The 19,710-nt window shown below is 56.2% G+C and overlaps 1 protein-coding gene across 11 annotated transcripts; it reads left to right on the forward strand.

Moving 5' to 3' along the window:
* Positions 1-6,847: 6,847 nt before the first annotated feature.
* On the forward strand, positions 6,848-18,445 carry LOC120866463 (septin-4). Of its 11 annotated transcripts, none has more exons than XM_040244210.1 (13): positions 6,895-6,983; positions 7,667-7,770; positions 11,849-12,142; positions 12,545-12,638; positions 13,296-13,382; positions 13,853-13,976; positions 16,586-16,720; positions 16,834-16,951; positions 17,042-17,143; positions 17,341-17,437; positions 17,531-17,693; positions 17,853-17,952; positions 18,223-18,445. In XM_040244210.1, exons 2-13 carry the CDS (start codon positions 7,681-7,683, stop codon positions 18,280-18,282), a joined length of 1,464 nt encoding a protein of 487 aa, XP_040100144.1. In that variant the 5' UTR covers positions 6,895-6,983; positions 7,667-7,680; the 3' UTR covers positions 18,283-18,445. The 11 variants fall into 11 exon arrangements, with proteins under 11 accessions (XP_040100147.1, XP_040100151.1, XP_040100150.1 ...); XM_040244218.1 differs by having other exon boundaries at positions 11,849-11,892; XM_040244213.1 differs by lacking the exon at positions 7,667-7,770 and having other exon boundaries at positions 6,848-6,983.
* Positions 18,446-19,710: the final 1,265 nt, after the last annotated feature.

Raw genomic sequence — 19,710 nt, forward strand, 5'->3', positions numbered from 1 at the left:
GAGCAAGTCCCTCCCTGTCGGTCTCCACCCTCACCCTCTTCTTTGTGCATCTTGTTTTAGTTTAGGAAGTCAAAAGCCTTGGCAGCACGATGGCTCCTTCCCAAAATAGCTCTTATCCTGTCTCCATAATTGCAGCTCTACAGCCCTGCTCAGCAGCAGAGCTGTCCCCAGAAGCCAGCAAGAGAAGGCTTTCTGGCCGGCAACAGGGCCTGCCGGTCTTCTCCGGACTCTGGAAGTGGGTGACATGGAGGTGGGCCTGATACTTTCCTCGCAGGACACGCACAAGCGAGGCCGGCCTCAGACTGTCCCCCAGCGGCGTGGTCCTGGGATGGAGACTCTGGGGAGCTGGTGTCCTGTGGTCCCTCTCCTCCAGAAGCCGGGCAGACTGTGGAGTCTGTTCCAGATTCCACTCCCAGCAAGAAGTCTCTGGTGGCCCCACCATGGCACAGGGCTCGTGGACGGCAGCCTGTTGTTGAGCTTCATGAACCCTCCAGGGTCCATAGCTGGAGACAGAGGGTAATTCCGCCTATCTCTGTCTCTCCATGTCAGTCTCCTCCCAGACAGTCCCTCAAAGCTTTTATCTAAGGAGCAGGACAGACAGATGCTTCTCATCCTTGGATCGGGACTTTAGGGATAGAGACTTCTTCCTGGAGGAGGTTATGCTGGACTAAGAGAAACATTCCTGAAGGTTTTTTTTTTTTTTGGTATCAGCACTAGCAGCAGCTCAACAGGAAGGTCCTGAGGGTGCCTCTGGGGTCAGTGGGGGCTGTCTTCTCACACAACCCTGGGGGAATAAAGCAGTTCTTGTTGGGAGAGGCTGCCCTGGTCCCAAGAGCCTGTGTCCTTGAGGCAGCTAACTGATTTACCCTTGGATGTCCCTTCTCAGGCTGTCAGGGGATAAGGGGGTTTACTCCCTGCCACATCCATCAATCAGGCGAGGAATCAACTCTGGAAAACAGGCCAGGAACCAGAGGAGGCTGTTTCAGGGTTCCCTATGGTAGACTTCAGTATCTTTAGGGAGCCGTGTCATTTGGCCTTGGGGATGGGATGGCTAGCCTCCCATCGGCTCTGGAGCCGCAAGGAAGCTTTGCTCAGGTAGAGCAGCACAGGAGGCTCTGTGTTAATCCTCGGATATGGGCCCTCTGGAAGGAACCCCAGAACCATCTTTTTGCTCGCCTCATTTTCTCTTGCTGGGTACAGAGGCTCAGAGTTGAGAGGAGAGGGAGTTGTTGAGAGGATGGAGCAGAGCTGCTGAAAATGGGGCAGGACACCTTGGGAGGCTTTTTATGGCAGCCTGACCCTCACCACCCTGCTGCTTTTTCCTGTCAGATGTTACTCTGTTCATTGCAGCTACCACGGGCAGCCAAATTGAGAGCAGGGTAGGAGGCTGGTGACCTCCGGCCCAGACTCGCTATTCTGGGGACAGGCTAGGTTGACCAACTCCCAGGGTTTGCCCTGGCCGTTCCTGACTTTCACATTGAAAGTGCTACATCCTGGGAGGTCCCTGAGTGCTGAGCAAACCTGGACAGTGGGTCGCCCTAGGACAGGTGGTGTGGCACCTCAGTGAGCGCCTCAGGCAGCACAGGGCAGGGGGGTGTTGCTCTACCTCCCGTCGGAGACACAGGCAGATCACTTCCTCTGCCTACAGAGTGAGGGCAGGAAGATGCTCTGCCTTCTTCCCCAGCTTGATGGCAAAGTCCTTTCGTTTTTATAGTTCCGCCCAGAATGAGCACACATAGGGAAGAATCTGCCGCATCCGTTTTGGACTTGCTAGTGTCTTTCCAGAAGCTACTTGGTTCCCTGCCTGGAACCTGTCTCCAACATCACACATTTCTGTTGGAGTGTTTTGGTGGTGTTTGAAATGGTGGGTTTTTCAAGGAAGACGAGAGGCAGTGGACCCCAGCCGACTAGGGAGCTTCACTTCAGGTGCCCTCTTGGATGTGGAAGCAAGTCAGTAATGCAGAAGCCATCTGACAGCTGTTCAGCCAGAGGAAGGCTGCCCTGAGCGGCAGAAATGACCATGCCCCTTCCCCGCCTCTGCGCAGCTGCCTTTGGCCCAGCTGCTGTCGGTGGGGGAGAAGCAAGAGACAGCTGCCCCTTGGGGGCTGAGGGCAGCCGGAGGAGGGGGACAGGATGGAGGCAGTTCTTGAGGGGCACGCCGACTCCTACCCTGGGTGGGGGCGCTGGGCCAACCAAAGCCCTTTCTTTGGCACACCTACCACTGGCAAAATCATCTCACTCCCAGGATCTCAGCAGTGGCTGTTTTGGGGAACTCAGTTCAGTAAGTCTGAAACCAAGACCTGCTCTCTAGAGATAGAGTGTTGGCTAACTGGAGAAGCTGACTCCGCAGTTGGTGGCAGTGTGGTCATTCCAGTGTCACTTGAAGGCTTTTCTCCCATCCCTCTACACCCATTACACAAGCATGTGCCTAATTCTTTGGAAGGAAGGCATTTGAAATAGTCACAGTTGACAGTTGCTGGTGTGGTGTTGATAATTCTGGCATTAGCTGAGATAGTAGCCACCATTCATTTTAGTGATTCTCCCAATACTACGTGTTAGTAACTCTTCATAGCAAACTTAGGTTGACTTTCTCTCCCTGTTTCAGAGATGAGGACTCCAAGGCTCAGAGCTTGCTCAGTCTCTGGGGAGCATCTTGCCTCAAGGGTTCTGTGGTATATAAACCCTTTTTCTATAGTCACATATTCCTGGAAAATAACTGGTGATATTTCAGCAGCACCTTTAGATATCAAGAACTGTGAGAGCAAAGGTTGTAGTAGGGGTAAGATCTGTGTCTCTGCATTTGAACCGAGAGGCTAGGAGGTGGGTGTGAGCTGGGAAACTGCCAGATTAAAGGGCAGGCTATGGGTCAGCAAAGCCCAGAGCCTTGGGGCTTGTCTGTCCTCCAAAATCAGAGTGGAAACTAATCAGTTGATCCTCTCAGTCCATCCATATTGATGAGACATCTCTTGGGGGCAGAGGCCTGGTCACCTAGACAAACATCACATGACATATATGCTGAGTGGAAATGAGTAGAGGTTAAAATAGAAAACATTCTCCAGTCCTTGAGGGGCTTGTGGTTGACCTGGAGAGAAAAGCATACAGATGGGTCACTTGAAAGGAAGTGAATATCAAAGGACAAAGTCCAGGGCAATGAGTCAGCAAAGCTTCTAGCACGGAGGCACTTGGAGGGGAACGACCAGGAGGAGGCAGATTTTGGCTCGGTAATGAAGACCTTGGTAATTCACCACCCAAAGATTGAAGGGCAGTTGTTAAGAGTCAGTGAGGGTTTGACCAGGGAAGATATTTAAGCAGTGGCTGGAAGGTCAAGGGAAGGGGGCCTTGGAGGGTGTCAGACACACAGTGGGTAGCAGCATTAGGAGGCGTGTAGGTCCCTTGCACCCCTGGGCCTCCTGTGCCCTGCCCTGCTGCACAGAGAATGTTGGAAGGGCTCTCTGGCTGGCTACTGTCCCTTGCTGCAGCCATTCAGCAGGTGCCAGGAAACACCATGTTCCCTGACCTTGCCGCCTACATCTCACGCCTGTCCCAGGATCATGGAACACTGGGGAACAAAGAGAGGAGGATCGGGGCTCAGGGTATTTTGGTTTCTTGCCTCTCTGTACAGACCTTGGTGTACAGACTGGCTAAGGTTTCCTTGAAAGATACAACCCAGAGATAGATAGACCTTCGGCTCCGCCAGGGCTCACTGACTTAAATTATCACTGACTCAGCACCTCTGGGGCACGGGTACTATTAGCTCTTACACCGCTTAAAGGAAACTGCTACCGAGAGACTAAAGTGGTCTTTGCTAGTCAGGCAGATCTGAAATCCTGATTTCTGGTGGTAATTACTCTTTAATCTTGGCTTTGAACCTGGGCCCTGCCTTGGCCCAAGTACAGTATCCCTGTTTGACATCTCTGGGCTGTATACCCTTCACCCAGGGTTGGGCAGCAAAGATCCAGTGGAGGCGGGGCTAGGAGGTTTCCATACAGACCATGTTGGCCTGGCCTAAGTGGAAGGAGCCCAGGACAGCAGGCTGGGGGTGTTTTTGCGGATACAAGTTTCCCAGAAGAGTTACCCCCTGTGCGAGACAAGTGTCTAATCTCCAGACACTTGGTTTGAACACCTCACTCCAGCAGTATCCAAGAAATGTTACTCTAGTCAAGGACGTCAATGCCTGGTAGAATACTGGATTTCTTTTTCTTTTTTCCTGCCTGCATGGCTTGCGGGATCTCAGTTCCCCAACAGGGGTTGAACCCAGGCCCCAGCAGTGAAAGCGTGGAATCGGAACCACTAGGCCGCCGGGGAACTCCCGGGATGTTGAATTTCAAGAGGGAGAGAGAGCCAGAGCCCCAGGAGCTGAGGGTACTGAGGCAAGGTTGGCCAGGCTACCTGCTGGCTGGGGGTGGTGCCGAGCGCTCAGTGGTCAGTGACTCGTATGAGGGCTGCTGTATCTCAGCCCTGCTTCCAAGTGTCCAACTCCACCTGTCCCGACATAGAACATGAGAGTTGGTGTTGAGGGTAGAACAGTCCTCTCTTTCAGAAACACAGGGAAGGGAAGGGAATTGCAGACACTGAGATAATTTTGGCAGTTATCTCAGGGACTTAGTTCTCATGGAGACTCCCGAATTTCAGCAGCATGAGCGTGTGGGGTTGTGAAGGTAGAGTGACCCAAAGTCTGTCTTAGACTTTTATTTTTGCCCAGCCCATGCCTCATGCTGGGCCTGTGACCATCAAGTCCCCAAGATTCTTGGCTTAGAGATGAATATCATGGTCCCCAGTCTCTCTTGGGGCTTCGCTTCTTTCCAAGCAAGCGGGCACCAACATGTCTCATGAAACAGGGCTCTTTGGGGTCTGGGCAGCCAGTGCCAGAGCAAAGCCTGGGGTTCCAGCTGCAGCAGAAGATGAGCTGCTAGCTGAGTTGTGTCTGTGCTTGGACAGCAGCCAGACCCGGGGGGAGGAGGCACATTATGATTGTGAAAAACAAGGCTCTGTGACGGGGCCTGTCCTCCTTGATGTAGGCTTTCTCCCTTGGCTCCAGCACCCCCAGCCCAGGCCTCGAGGGCTGAAATACCCGAGAGGTTTCCTATGAGGAGTGTGGACATGAGAACTAGTGGCTGCAGCTAGATCCCAACAGAGGGGCTTTGTGCAGCCCAAATTTGACATTTGGGTCCAACGGCAGCAAGTGCTGCTGTTTCTGCAGACTTCCAACAGACACTGGTTTCTCTCGAAAGGAACTCCTTTATGTGTTTGTTTTCCTGAGTAGAGCTTCATATCTCCTGATCTACCCTGGACCTTTTCCAGGAACCTCCTATATTTTCAGAGGTTGCCTCTCATTGGAGCCAATCTGCTGGTCTCTAGCTTAGTTTAATTCCCTCATTTTGAGGTATGGGAAGTGAGCCTAGAGAGGTAAAGTGAGGTTATCCAGATAGAAAGTTTTCTCTTTGACTTGCTGGCTCCTGAATGCCCTGACTTCTTTAAGGAATGACACCCCTTCTTTCCTCCCTTCCACCGCTGCCAGATATTTAATGGCAGCCCCATGTTTTCTGAATCTGATCTCACCCGGGGTACCCAGCTGAGTTTGACGGATCCCTCTCTCTGCTGCGTTTGACGGATCCCAACCAAGACCACCAGGCCGTGGATCAGATCCAAAGAGTGTAGGCAGGCCTCTGGCACTCCTACCAATAGAGGGGGCCATGTGTGGCCTTGCTGCTGCTGCTGCTAAGTCACTTCAGTCTTGTCTGACCCTGTGCGACCCCATAGACGGCAGCCCACCAGGCTCCCCTGTCCCTGGGATTCTCCAGGCAAGAACACTGGAGTGGGTTGCCATTTCCTTCTCCAATGCATGAAAGTGAAAAGTGAAAGTGAAGTCGCTCAGTCATGTCCGACTCTTCCTGACCCCATGGACTGCAGCCTACCAGGCTCCTCCGTCCATGGGATTTTCTAGGCAAGAGTACTGGAGTGGGATGCCATGGCCTTAGTTTCGTCCAAAATGTACTGGGGCCTCTCAGTCTGTCCTGGAGGAGGACTCTTAGATGTCACAGAGGGGCATGCTTCTGGAAACTTCTACAGAAGGCTGACCAGCTCAGACCCGTATTAGCTCAGGAAATCCCCACCAACTCCCCGCCCCAAGCATCTACTTTCTCTGAGCTGCTGCTCACCCTCCTGAGCCTCTAATGCTTCTAAAGCTGCTGGGGCATCTGTCTCCACAGCATCTCACCTGCTTGCCCAGCCTGGCCTCTCCTGAGGCCCCCTGCACTTTCCACAGCCCCAGGCAAGGCTTCACTGCCCAGAAAGGCCATTCGGCCTCTCCGTTCCACTCTTCCAGCAGATGATCCCAGGATAGTTCATGCAGCAAATCCTCTTTAATCTTTAATCTAGGGTCCTGCACGAAGGGAACCTCCTGCCTCTGCTTCACAGCTTGGCTGGAGGTGGGGAGTCTCTGACGTCCACTTTAGGAGGTATACAGAGGGTATGGACGATCTGTACAATTCCCACAAACCTTGTGGACTCTCTGGGGTAACTGTTTCTCTCCACCCCATGGGGCAAACTCCCCTCTCCTTCCAAAGGCTTCTCTAGGGGATGCCAGGTGGGCCCTTCCTCTTTCTTTGGGGACCGGCTCAAGCTCCCGCGGTGCCGCGCCGCCTGGGCAGGCCACTCTTGAGGGGCTCAGGGAGAGCCAGATGACCAGCGAAGCCCTGCCTGATCGCCTCTCCGCACCCTGTCTCCGGGGGTCGCGAGCTGCAAGGCGCACACGCAGGCCAGCGGCCCTCGACTCAGCCTGCACTGGCCGGTGCGCCGGGAAGGTGCAGGCCCCGCCCCGGGGCCGCCCCGCCCCGCCCCCGCCGCGGGCCCCGCCCCCAGCCGGTCCGCTCTCGGGGTGGCGGGAGGGGGCTGGCGGTGCGGCGAGGTCGGCGCGCAGCTCCGGCCGCGGGTCGCTCGGGCGCTGTCCAGGCGGAGCCGGCCCGGCCCGGGCTGCAGCCATGGTAAGGCTGGCGGGCGCGGGGCAGGGCCGGGCGCGCAGGGCCCGCCGCTCCCGGGCGGCTTCGCCGAGACCCGCGGCGCTGCAGCCCCGGCTGCACGGGGCTGGAGGCGCTGTCGCCCGCGGCGGGCACGGGCAGGCGCGGGTGGCGGACGGCACTGCGTCGCTGCTCCCAAGTTTCTCCTTCTGATCCGAGCAGACACGGAGTGGGCCCCGGCCCCGGGGTGCTGCCCGGTTCTTGGACGAAGGGATGGGTTCGTGCAGGGTGGGGAGAAGGCGCCGGTCGAGATGCGCAGGTGGGCTGGGGCGAGCGAGTCCGGCAGGGGCGGAGTTGACGGTCCCCGCCCTTGCCTGGGTCAGCTGTTACCTGGGTGACCCTTCCTCACCCCCACCTAGCCAGGGCTCAGGGACCAGCAGCAACTTCGTTTGGAAAATACACAGGAGGCTCACAAACACTGCCTGTCTCCCCGAGAGGGCTGGTGAGACGCTTGGGCCCTCCTCCCCACCGCCTGGCAAGGGGCCGCTCCTAGGCCCTTCAAACAGCACCCTCTGCTCAGGGACCTCTGAGAGAGGACGGCCACCCAGCACCCCACATCCCTCTGCCCCTGAGATAGGGACCCTAGGGAATCTTCCTCCTGCAGCATCCTACCTGTCCCCCCTCCACCCCGCCTCCCCCCCACAAACCAGGTCCCTCTGCAGTGATGAGGGGTGGAGGGAACTCATTCCTGCCACCTGCCTGCGATGGGCGGAGAAGCAGTAACCCTAGCCCCGCCTCTCTGGAGACCCCCCAGGTAGGAAGTGTTGAAGTTTGACTGTGAGGGTGCCAGCTCTTGTCCTGCCCTCAAGGCCAGAGCCTGCCACAAACACGCTGTGCTGGGTGTCAGGGCCTTCAGGCCCTGTGCCAGCTTCTGCTCCCGGTCTGGAAGCCCCCTTGCCTTTGCCCTCTGCGTGGGAGGCACAGGCTGTTTACAGGAGCGGGAGATCTGTTGCCAGCCTGTGGGGCAGGATGTTGGCTGTGGGCAGCCTCCAGAAAGGAGCTGCCCGGGCCCTGTGGAATCAGGAGCTTCCAGGTCTAGACAGGCCAACCTTTTGGTCTCTCCTCTGTCAAGCTGTGTCCAGGCTGAGGCCCAAGTCTTGGCCAGGAAGTCTGGGTGACACTGTGACCTTCCCCAAGGGGGGTTCCTGGGAGAGACCAAGTGGTGCCTGCCTTTATCTCTGCCCACATCCTTCTCCCACATGGGGACAGACAACTGATGGTACCGGGATGGGAGCTGAGGGGAGCTCTGATTGTTCATAGTGCCAAGTGTCCCTAGGGCAGGGGCCGAGGAAGGCTTTTTCTGCCACACATTAAGTTCAGTTCAACTGAGGTCTTGGGGCTTCAACTTGGCTGAGTTGTAATTGGCCTGTTCCTCTGTAATTAAAGACACCCTGTCACAACCAGAGTCCTCGGCCTCAGGCCCCTGGCCTCAAGCCAGCCCGGTCCTTAGGCTGACAGGTTCGTGACAAGCCAAACTTGTCTGTGAGGGTCTCTTTGTGAAAGGAGAGGAGGGACCCAGGTGCTTGGGAGATCAGTGGGGAGAGCTCCCCAGCCTGGGAGCCCCCCAGCAGGGCTTAATTGGCATACAGAAAGAATGACCGGCTCATGTTAATAATCATCCTGTGACCTGAGCTGTCCCTTCTCTCCCCAGGTTCAAAGCAGCTTGAGGTGTACCTGTCATCTGAGAGTGCTTGCTTTCCTCAGCCTTCCTGGGACAGGGAAGGGCCACTCACATTTGGACATTAAGGCCCTGAAATTAAGACACTGTTCAGAATCACAAAGGGTGGTTCTAGCCAAACCAGAAACACTGGCCTGCTGTATGCCAGTCAGGCGCGCCATGCGCTCACTCCCAGCCAGGTCCCTCTCTATGCGTCTCCCACCTGATCGGTAACTTGGAAGCCTCTGGGATGCCAGCCTCTCCTTCACCTGAGGTCATGCCCCACAGAGACCAAATGTTAGCAGCTGACTCCCTGAGATTGATGGGGAGATGGAAGGGATTCAGCTGAGTTGGGAGGGCAGGTATCCCAGGATGGAAGGCGTCTGTGTGGCAAAGGCCCTGCTGCACCTGGGGCCCTCCACAGGGAAATCTCTGAAGGCGATTTCTGAAGGTAGTGCAGTTCTCTGCTGGGAGGAACCCACAGCGACACTGGGAAGAAAAATGGGTCCATTCCCATAAGAACCTACACACAGGGGGCTGTAGGACACCCCACCCTACTTCAGTACTGCTTGAAGTTAAGGTGAAAGAGAGAGGTCAGAATCCTTTGGGGATGAAGTCTCCTGGACCAGGTCACCTTGGGGATAGGGCTCAACCCCCCCGACAGGCCTCGGCGTCCTTGGGGGTTAACAAGAGAAGCCAAGTGGATCAGGAGCCTGCAGATGGACTTGGGAAGCTGGTGCTGTGCCTACCAGGGCAGGCAGCGGGCAGGCATCACCGGGGAGCCAATCAGAGGAGGATGGGACTGCAGAGGAAAGCAGCGGTCCCGCTGCAGCTGAGCTGTCCTTGGAGGGTGGGAGCCAAGGGAAGGGAGGAGGGAGGGGGTGGGGAAGGACATTCCACAGGCTTTTTTGGCCCCTGACAGAGACGGGGGGGTCAGAGAGAAAGGGAGAGGAGCAAGTCAGGACGCCGGGTTACAAGAGCATCAAGACCAGGCTGTTTCTGTGCGTGAGGAACTTTGCCTGGCAGATAAAATTAGACCTAGAGCTTGCTGACAGGGAGTCTGAAGCGTGGGACATGGACCGTGCCCTGGGACGGCAAGGCAGTTCTGTCCCTGAGGAGAGGGCTGAAGCTGGGGTAAGGCTGCTCCGGGAAAGGGTGGACCTGCCTCGTCTTCTTTGTGTTGGCTGGATCGGGGCTCAAGGCAGAGAAGGATTGGCTCCGTGGCAGAGCTGGGGGCCGATGAGGTCCCTGGGGGCCTGACCCCTTGGTTGGAGCTCCTGTGGGTCCCTCCCGTGCTCGCTGGAGGGAGAGTGGTGCTGGCGGCTCTCCTGGAAGGATTGCAGGAGGCTGGGGGTCTCCGTCAGGGCCTTCCCTCCTCCCTTCGCTGCTGCCTCTCTGGCTCAGTGCTCCTGGTGAAACCAGGCGGAGAATGTCCCCTCTCCCCCACCCTCAGTCTGCCCCCCAGACGGACTTCTGGCTTCCTGTGGGGTTGTGCAGAGGGGCAGGATTTCCCCAAATTCCCCAGACTCCGGGGCTGCCGGAACACAAGACCTGTCACACACACTCCACCCCCCCCCACCCCCATCCCTTCCCCGTTGCTGTATAATTAATCATCTGAGCTGGGACACTTTTAAGAGTAGAAAGGGGGCAATTCTGCTAGAATAGCAAACATAAACCAGAATGAATGGCCACCCCACTGGCCCCCAAAGATACTGTGGGTGAGAAAAGGCCAGCTGGGTGAGGCCTGCCTCAGGACAGCCTCTTCTGGCCACTTGGCCCCCACACACTGGTTCCAGTTTCATGCTCAGCGCCCCGTTTCCTGTCCAGGCAAGCCCTGGAGACTGTGGCTCTAAGCTGGCGGGGGCACTTGAGAGGCTATAGCCCAGAAGTAGCTCTTAGGCGGCTTTCCCCTCTAGCCCCCTTCTAGTCCCTTCCCTCTGCAGAGCTGGCAGTGCGTAGGACTGTATCCCTCCATTCTTCCACTATCGCCGGGAACCTGCTGTAGACGGTGGCTGTCTTATCCCCCCTGTCTGGGACTCCACAGTGGTCTGGGGTAGCCCACACTAGCCTGGCCGATTCCCAGGGGGTGAGTCAGCCTGAGAAGCCAGCCCTTGTCCATTGTCTGGGGGTGGCACGTGGGTATTGTAAGGCAGAGCTGAGCCCAGCACCGCCAGGCACTCCACGAAGGGGGCCGGCCCCCAAAGGAGAGAGGAAGCTTCAGGGTCTAGAACTGAGGGTCAGAGTAAGGGGGACGTGACCTGTCTTCCCAGCTGGAGATGGTGGGGGAACAGGTCTCCGCAGAGGAGCCAGCCACCGTCTGCCCACCCTCTGTGTGCTTCACTGTTGAGGCCAGACCCCCTCCGGTACTGCCAGCTGAAGCCTAGCTCGGGGCAGGGGGCAGGGGGCAGCCGGGGGTGCCTCTGCCTCTACAACTCTCACGGCTGGGGGCTGTCCACAGTGTCCTCCCACCCTCCCTCAGCCGGTCCCTCGTGAGCATCCCTGGCATGTTTCCCCTTCGCCCCTGGAGCCCAGGCTCAGGGTGTGGAATCAGGGGGCTCAGGTCAGCTGCTCTGCGCTCCGGGAGTGAACACCTCCGGGAGAGTCGGCTCCCGGTCCCGGAGCTCAGAGCTGCAGCGGCCGGAGGTGAGGAGCCCCCTGCTGGCTCCTGAGTCGCCCGGGGCTGGAGGCTCCCTTCTCCCCGCCCTGGCTCCCTCCCGCCTCCCGCCCCTACCCGTCCTGACGGTCTGCACTCTCCTTCCGTCCTGAGCCACGTTCTCCTCTCCGCTCTAATGCCTCTGTCTGCTCCGCTCATTCGGCCTGGCTTCCTGGCTTCGAGGGCAGTCCCTGGCCCTGGCGTGGAGGGGCAGCCTCGACCAGCACCCTGTTGCGAGGGAGCATGGAGACCGGAGCTGCTGGGTCCCCAGAGAGGCTGCTGGGGCGGCGGGGGCTGCCGCTGCTCCCTGGGGTCTCTCCTGTTGTCGCGGACCCTTGGGCCGGGAGGCCTGTGAGCAGGGGAGGGTGGCGAGCGCTTCCTCTGGCTTGGCAGCCTGTGCAGCTCCTTTCCCTTCTAACCACACGTGCTTTCCTCTCTCCCTCTCGCCTTCTCCTGTCTTGCTCCTTCCTTCTTCCCTTCCTGCCACCGACCCGCCTACCCCACCCCGCCCCTGCCCCTCAGATCAAGCGCTTTCTGGAGGACGCAGATGACACAGAACTGAACAAGTTCGTGACGGATTTCCCAGGAAGCGAGACCTACCACCCACCAGAGGCCAAGACCTTGGTGCCCAGGCCCCAAATCCAGGAGCCGAGGCCCCAGGCTTCAGACCTCTGCCAGGATGACCTGGAGTTCAAATCCCCCTCGTGGCCCCAGCCCTCTGACAGCCAGCAGTACTTCTCTGCCTCAGCCCCCCTCAGCCCCTCAGCCCGGCCCCGCAGCCCGTGGGGCAAGCTCGATCCCTATGACTCCTCCGAGGTAGAGCCTCCAGCCCCGTCTGTGCTGTGGGCTGATGCAGGAGGACCTGGGGAGGGAGCCAAGGGAGCCCCAGAAGTGTGTGTGTGTGCGTGTGTGGGTGTGTGTGCGTGTGCGTGTGTGTGTGCGTGTGCGTGCGTGCATCCACATGTGGCTGGAGACGTGCTCTGTCCTGTGTTGGCCCCAGCTCTGTGGGGTCACCCCCGCGCCCCCCATGCATTGGAACCCGACAGTGTCAGCAGGGACAGGAGCCCAGCTGGTGGCCCCACCTGGGGCCTCAGAGGAGTGTGGCAGTGATCCTGGAAGGCTGGGCAAAGACCCAAGAGGCGGGGAGAAGGCTGGCCTTGGGTCCTGGGGTCCTTCTGCCTCTGCCATAATGCACTCTGCTTTCTCGTCATCCCCTAGGATGACAAGGAGTACGTGGGCTTTGCGACCCTCCCCAATCAAGTCCACCGGAAGTCTGTGAAGAAAGGCTTTGACTTTACCCTCATGGTGGCAGGTAGAGCAGGGGCTGGGCAGAGCTGGGCAAGGGGCGTTTCAGGTGGGGATGGTCTGTGAGTGGGGGGGTTATGGGTGTTAGTTGCTCAGTCGTGTCCAACTCTTTGTGACCCCATGGACTGTAGCTCACCAGGCTTCTCTGTCCATGGGATTCTCTGGGCAAGAACATTGGAATGGCTTGCCATTTCCTTCTCCAGGGGGTCTTCCTGACCCAGGGATGGAACCCAGGTCTCCTGCATTGCAGGCAGCTTCTTTACTGTCTGAGCCACTGGGGGATGGCCAGGGCAGGAGAAAGCAGCAAGAGGCTGTGCCTTTTTGCAGAAGAGCCAGAAGCTGTAGGTGGCCCCAAATCCATATCCTATCCAAAGTCCTTATCCTATGTGTTGTGGGGGAGGGGTCAGTGACAAGGTCCAGAGAACCCTTAACCCTCAGGTTCCTAACATTTGCTTTTTGCTGTGTGACCCTGAGGAATCCCTTATCCTCTCTGGGCCTCACTGGCTGGATGAGCTCTCATCTCTGCTTGCTTCCAGCTATGCTGTGTTTGGGTTAGTCTCTTCCCAATGAGATAAGCAAGGAGGTCCCCCCCACACTCTGCCCAGTGGGGTGGCCTCTTGATGACTGCTGTGACTTGGTGCCTCTGTCCTGTCTCCCCCGTCAGGAGAGTCGGGCCTGGGGAAGTCCACACTGGTCAACAGCCTCTTCCTCACGGATCTGTACCGGGACCGGAAGCTCCTCAGCGCAGAAGGTGAGGGAAGGAGCGTGAGGACCGGCGGGCAGAGCTGACCTGAGAAATGGAGCTCACTCAGGGTCTGGGGGATGCAGGAAACTGTGGCTTCCTAGAGAGCCTGCCACGTCTCTCCTGAGGGCTGTCCAGCCTGGCAGCCCACCAGCCAGCTCCCTAAAGACTTGGGTGCTGAAGCAGGGCAGGGGCCAGAATCCTCTCTGACCCCCCAAAGGATTCCAGGAATCCGAGAAAAGAGGCCGGAGCAGAGAAGAGGCTGGGGCCGGAGCCAACAGCCACCGGCATTTCCTGTGTTGGGAAATGTGCTCTTTGCTGGTTCCCAGAGAACAGACAGGCCCCCGGCAGCCCCAGGGGGCGGGGAGGGGGCAGGGGGGGTGAGGCAGCCTGGGCAGCAGGGCTGGTTGGGATGGGCCACGTCCTCCCAGTGGGCAGGTCCTTGCCCCGGCCCTGGCCTCAGTTTCCCCCTTCTCCAGAGCGTATCATGCAGACGGTGGAGATCACTAAGCACGCCGTGGACATAGAAGAGAAGGGCGTGAAGCTGCGGCTCACCATTGTGGACACACCAGGTTTTGGGGACGCCGTCAACAACACAGAGTGGTAGGTCTGACCGAGCACAGACCCTGCGCCCAGCCCGCCCATTCCCTATGCACACACACAAAGGTGCAGACACAGCCCTGATGTCAGGACGCAGGGCTGTGTGCCCTTGAGCGTGCCCCTGCCCCTTACTGGACAGCTGTCTCCTCTAGAGGACTTCTAGTGTTCCTTTGACTCTGACCTACAGTTCTAGAACAGGGGTGAGGGCACCCCCTCTTTTGAGGGAGGAGCCTCAAGAAGCAAACATGTGAAAACATGTAGCAAAGGACCTGATATGCTCAACAACGGCCCCCCTCCCTCCATCTGCTCCTTTCACTAGCAATGTTTTAGGTGCTACAAGCAAGTTATTAAAGGGGTGAGAGTGCCTGGAGGGGTGGGGGAAGGTGAGAAAGAAGAGACGAAGGGAAAGTGTGGGTGGAACTGCGCTTCAACTCCAAGCACCCTCTGGGCTACCTGCCAAAAGAAAAGTGGCTACTCGCCACTCCCCACCCCTCCGTCAAGCTTCCCTGGTGTCTCAGTGGTAAAGAATCTACCTGCCAGTTCAGGAGATGCGGGTTTGATCCCTGGGTGGGGATGGCAACCCACTCCAGTATTCTTGCCTGGGAAATCCCATGGACAGAGGAGCCTGGCGGGCTAAGTCTATGGGTTCTCAAAACAGTCGGACATGACTTAGTGACTAAACAACACCTCCCCACCTCCCCAGTCAACCCTGACATTTTTTCATGAACTAGAAATTTGCTTAGATAGTGGTCAGACCTAAGGGAGTAGATGAGAGGAGAATAGGGATAGAAACAGGGGAAAAGGTGGTGGTGCCTTTGTTAAGAACATTAGGTAGGGTGGCGTTGAGACTCCTGAACTGAGAATTCAGATCCTGATTTAGCATTTAGTAACTGCGTGATCTTGAGCAAATAACTGCATTCCCCTTTCTTCAGTTGAAAAATGCTGGCTTTACCAGTTGATCTACAAATCATCCCAGAAAGATGCATGTAAATGTGCATTAAAAACTGTAAAGGGCTGTGTACACTACACTCATGAATTTAAAGACGATAATTGCAGGATCAGTGCAAAAAAAAAGTGTGGGGTCCCTTGTTCAAAATGGTAAAGAATTTCAAGATGGCTACAGCAGAGAGTAAACCAGGTATGGGCCCTCTGAGCGCAGGGCCCGTGTGTGACTGCACAGGTCACACACCCAGGAAGCTGGCCCTGGATGGTTGCCTCCCAGACTGATCAGGATCTTACAGATCCTTCTGTGCTCTGATCCCGCCTTACATGCTTTATCATTACAACATGAGACCTTGGCTTAGCACGCTGGTTCATCTTCAGCTTCTTGACTGAAGCCTTGAGGGGTGGGCCACTTCGTACATTCTTGCCATAGCGCTGGGCTAGTACGTAGTGCATGGTCTCCATACATACTCCTACTGGATTAAGGTGGCCTCCATGTCATCACCCTTCCTAATCTAGGACTATGTCTCAGCCAACTGGGCTTGCCTTGAAATTCTAGCCCCAACCAACGCCTGTTTCCTGCTTTAGCAAGTATCGCTTCCTCCTTCAATCAGTCTACTTACTTCCTCTGACATTCCATACTGTAGTAATAATTCCCCTCGCCTGGAACCTCCCAGTTTACAGTATACCTGCACAGGTGCCCATTTAGTCAGCCAGCAGGAATTTACTGAGCACAGATTAGGTGTCCAGCCCATGTTGGACATTTTAAGGGATACAGAACAAGTATGAATAATCCTTGTCATTGGGAAGCTTACAGTCTAATGGGAGTGGGAGTGGGAGAGGAGAGGGGGCAGGTCTCTGACATGTGTGTCAATCAGGCAAAAACTTAGGTTAGTAAATGGGTTAGTGTAGTGGCAAACACACTGAACTAGGAGTCAGAGCCCAGACACTTGGATGGGTAGAGAATTTGCTGGCTAAAACGATCTGCATTAAGTCTCTTAGCTGCTCTGGATTTAACTTCTTCATGTATAAGATGAGAACAATGATACATATAATGTCTACCTATCAGGACATCTATCAGGACAAAACTCAGTAACAGCGGAGCAAGAGACTTGACAACTGAGGTTCTTGAATATATACTGAATATACGTATGGATGATATATACCATATGTGTATATGACCTTCATGTGTGGGGAAGGGAAGGGAGAGCAGTGTGCCATGGTGTAGTCATAGGAACCTTTGTGGAAGAGACGGTTCTTGGACATGGCTTTGAAGGACGGAGTGGGCTTGGAGAGGTGGAGGAGGGGCTGGACCCACCCGAATAAAGGCCCTGAGGCTGAACTGTGAACCTGACCTAGGGCTGCCCTGGCCTCCAGCTGGTTTTCACCGCATCTTGCTATCTTACTGCTTTGTTTGGTCACCTGCGCTCTCTTCCTCTCATCACACTAAGGGTTTAATGACCTCTGCCCATATGCCTAGTCTGATTTTCTATTAGGCTGTTTGAGATATACCATGACCCACCCAGGTACCTCCCTGAAGATGCGGTAAAGCAAGTCAGGGAAGAGCAAAGTCTTGAAAAGACTGCCCAGGGCGTGGGCTCCTTGTAGCCCCAGAGCTCCTTAGGCAGCCCTCACTCGCACAGTTTCTCTGCTTGTGTTCCCTGCCCCAGCTGGAAGCCTGTGGCCGAATACATCGACCAGCAGTTTGAGCAGTATTTCCGAGATGAGAGTGGCCTGAACCGCAAGAACATTCAAGACAACAGGGTGCACTGCTGCCTGTACTTCATCTCGCCCTTCGGCCACGGGTATGGTCTGAGCCTGGGGCTCCTGACCCCACCAGGTGCTGCCAAGGGGACAGGCCAGGAGCACCCGGGGCAGGGCTGCCACTAGCAGGTGGTCACAGGTTCCCGTTCCCCAGGCTCCGGCCATTGGATGTTGAATTTATGAAGGCCCTGCATCAGCGGGTCAACATCGTGCCTATCTTGGCCAAGGCGGACACACTGACACCTCCTGAAGTGGAGCGCAAGAAACGCAAAGTGAGGGGAGCTGGTGGGGCAGGGGAGCAGGTGGGCTTCTGGAAAGGTTGGAGTCCCCCCAGAACCATGGGCCCCTTGTGTGTTTGCCAGATCCGGGAGGAGATTGAGCACTTTGGAATCAAGGTCTACCAGTTCCCAGACTGTGACTCTGATGAGGATGAGGACTTCAAATCACAGGACCTGGCCCTAAAGGTGGGGCCACCCCAGGGATCCCTTTCCCAGCTTGTTTCTTCTGGGTGGAAGAGGGAGTAGAATTCTATGTAATGGGGAGGGGCTCTTGGGGTGGAAGAGGACCCTGGTTTCCTAGAACGAAGCAGAGGAAGATGAGCAAAGGAGCAGAGGAGCAGGTGAGAATGGGGGTGTTGAGAGACACCCCTAACTTCTTCCAGGAAAGCATCCCATTTGCTGTCATTGGCAGCAACACTGTGGTAGAGGCCAGAGGGCGTCGAGTTCGGGGCCGGCTCTACCCCTGGGGCATCGTGGAAGGTAAAGCTCTGAGCTTGTGACCAGGGTATCTCCTTGCCCTCAACGGGTCTCCTCTACCCATGCCCCTGGCTGACCCCCAGTCTTGCTGTGCAGTGGAAAACCCAGGGCACTGCGACTTTGTGAAGCTGAGGACAATGCTGGTGCGTACTCACATGCAGGACCTGAAGGACGTGACGCGGGAGACACATTATGAGAACTACCGGGCACAGTGCATCCAGAGCATGACCCGCCTGGTGGTGAAAGAAAGGAATCGCAAGTATGGCCAAAGGCCAGGACGGAGCTGGCAGGGGTGGGGTCCCAGGCACCTCTGCGGTTGAGACCAAGCCCTTCCTTTGTTCCGCAGGCTCTGGGCTCAGTCCAAGCAGGTACTGGGGTTCCCCTAGCCTTACCAACCTCCTTTCCCCCTTCCCTACAGCAAACTGACTCTAGAGAGTGGTACCGACTTCCCCCTTCCTGCCGTCCCACCAGGGACAGATCCAGAAACTGAGAGGCTGATCCGAGAGAAAGATGAGGAGGTGAGGGTAGTATGGGGTGGTAGGGGTTGCCAGCCTGAGAGGACTCCTGTTTAATCATTAACCTCAGTCTCTCTTGGTTTGGGAATAGGAATATCCCTGGCCCTGGGACACATCTGGACCCTGGATTGGTGGATTAGTGGTTCTACCCAGGGACCCCATCACACCCCAGGGCTACCGAGGGCCTGACTGAAGGGATTGGGGGCGGGGGGCACTTCCCTGAATCTGTAGGACTCTTGAGAGGCCCCACTCTGATGCGTGTGCCTGTTCTAGCTGCGGCGGATGCAGGAGATGCTGCACAAAATCCAGAGACAGATGAAGGAGACCCATTAGCTGACTTTCAGCCCTGAATATTTAAACGCCGCCTCTTCGTCCTGCCTATGTCGGCCCCTCCCAGCACCAGCTCTGCTCAGGCCCCTGCAGCTACTGCCACTTCGCCTTACATCCCTGCTGCCTCCCCAGAGACTCAGAGGAAATAAAGTTTAACAAATCTGTAGGTGGCTTCCGGTGTCACTGTCTGTATCTTTCCCATTTCATGGAAACCAAGATCCTAGGACCCAGTTTTGAAAGGTTGCTGGAGGAGGATGCTGGTTTCTGGCTTCTAGTAGGGGCAGGAGAATGGGAAAAACTTTCCCCTCCCAGGACAAGAGTTCAGTCCCTGCCCAGAATCCAGCCTGGCCAGTCTGTCTTCCTGACGGTATCTGTCCTGCCTCTGTTATCTGGAGCCCATCATCTTTCCCACATATAGTACTAACAATCCCATAAACGTTTTAGAATTGATATCTGCCCTCAAGAAAACATGGTATTAATTGCATGCAGCCTCCCAACTTCATATTTCCTCTGTTTTGGGGAAAGGGATATGCAGAATTAAACTCTGCCCTCTAGGAAGCCTGTGATAGAGTACTGAACCCAAGTTGAAACCCCTGTAATCATCAAACACTATAGTAAGTGCTGGGAATGGAAAAAGTACAATCGTCGTCCTGTAAGAATTAAATATTCATTTAACAAATATTTATTAAGTATCTGCTAGGTTGCAGACTCTATTTTAAACCTTGGGAGTTAACAGTGAACACAGGTAAGGTTCCAGTTCTCCTGGGATTTACTAAATACGGAGTAAAAGCTCCAATGTCCTTTGCAAAAGAGAAGTGAAGACATTTTGGCCCCGGGACCTGATATTAAAGCATTCAGGCCCACTCTAACTTAAGCTGTCGGTTGAGAATCTGAACCAACTGTTCTCCATTTCTGTCGGGTTGGTAGTATCTCGGGGCCAGGGCGACCTCCAGCGGCCATCCTCCGCCCTGCTGCCCGCTCTAGCTCCCCTGGGCAGAGAGGAAGGGAGGCGCCAAGAGCTGGATCTTCAGGGGAGTCCGACTCCCCACACCCTTTACAGACCAGAGGGTCGCAACTAGCTCGTGGCAGTCTCAGCCCCATCTCTCAGGTGAGAAAGCTTCTCAAAACGGAAAGCACCATTCATTCAGGTCACGAATAGGGCGGGCTCGCCGACGCAAAGGGAGGGTTGGAGGAAGACGTCAGGGTGCGGAAAAGGAGACTCTTCACCCCCACCAGTCGAAGACCGAGACGGAGCCTCAGGCCCAGATCGTCCCCCTTCTCTCTCAGCATTCAGAATCTTTCTCTCCCTTCTGGCTTTGCGCCGCACGACCGCAGAGAAACCAAACGGAGAACTGGATAAAGCTTAGGTGCCTCCCGGATTTCTCTGAGAAGTACCCCTAAGGCGCGCTGGTCACCGGAAGTGGCTGTAAA

This window comes from Oryx dammah, unplaced genomic scaffold (genome assembly GCF_014754425.2).
Source record: "Oryx dammah isolate SB20612 unplaced genomic scaffold, SCBI_Odam_1.1 HiC_scaffold_8, whole genome shotgun sequence".
In the NCBI taxonomy this organism is placed as follows: Eukaryota; Metazoa; Chordata; class Mammalia; order Artiodactyla; family Bovidae; genus Oryx; species Oryx dammah.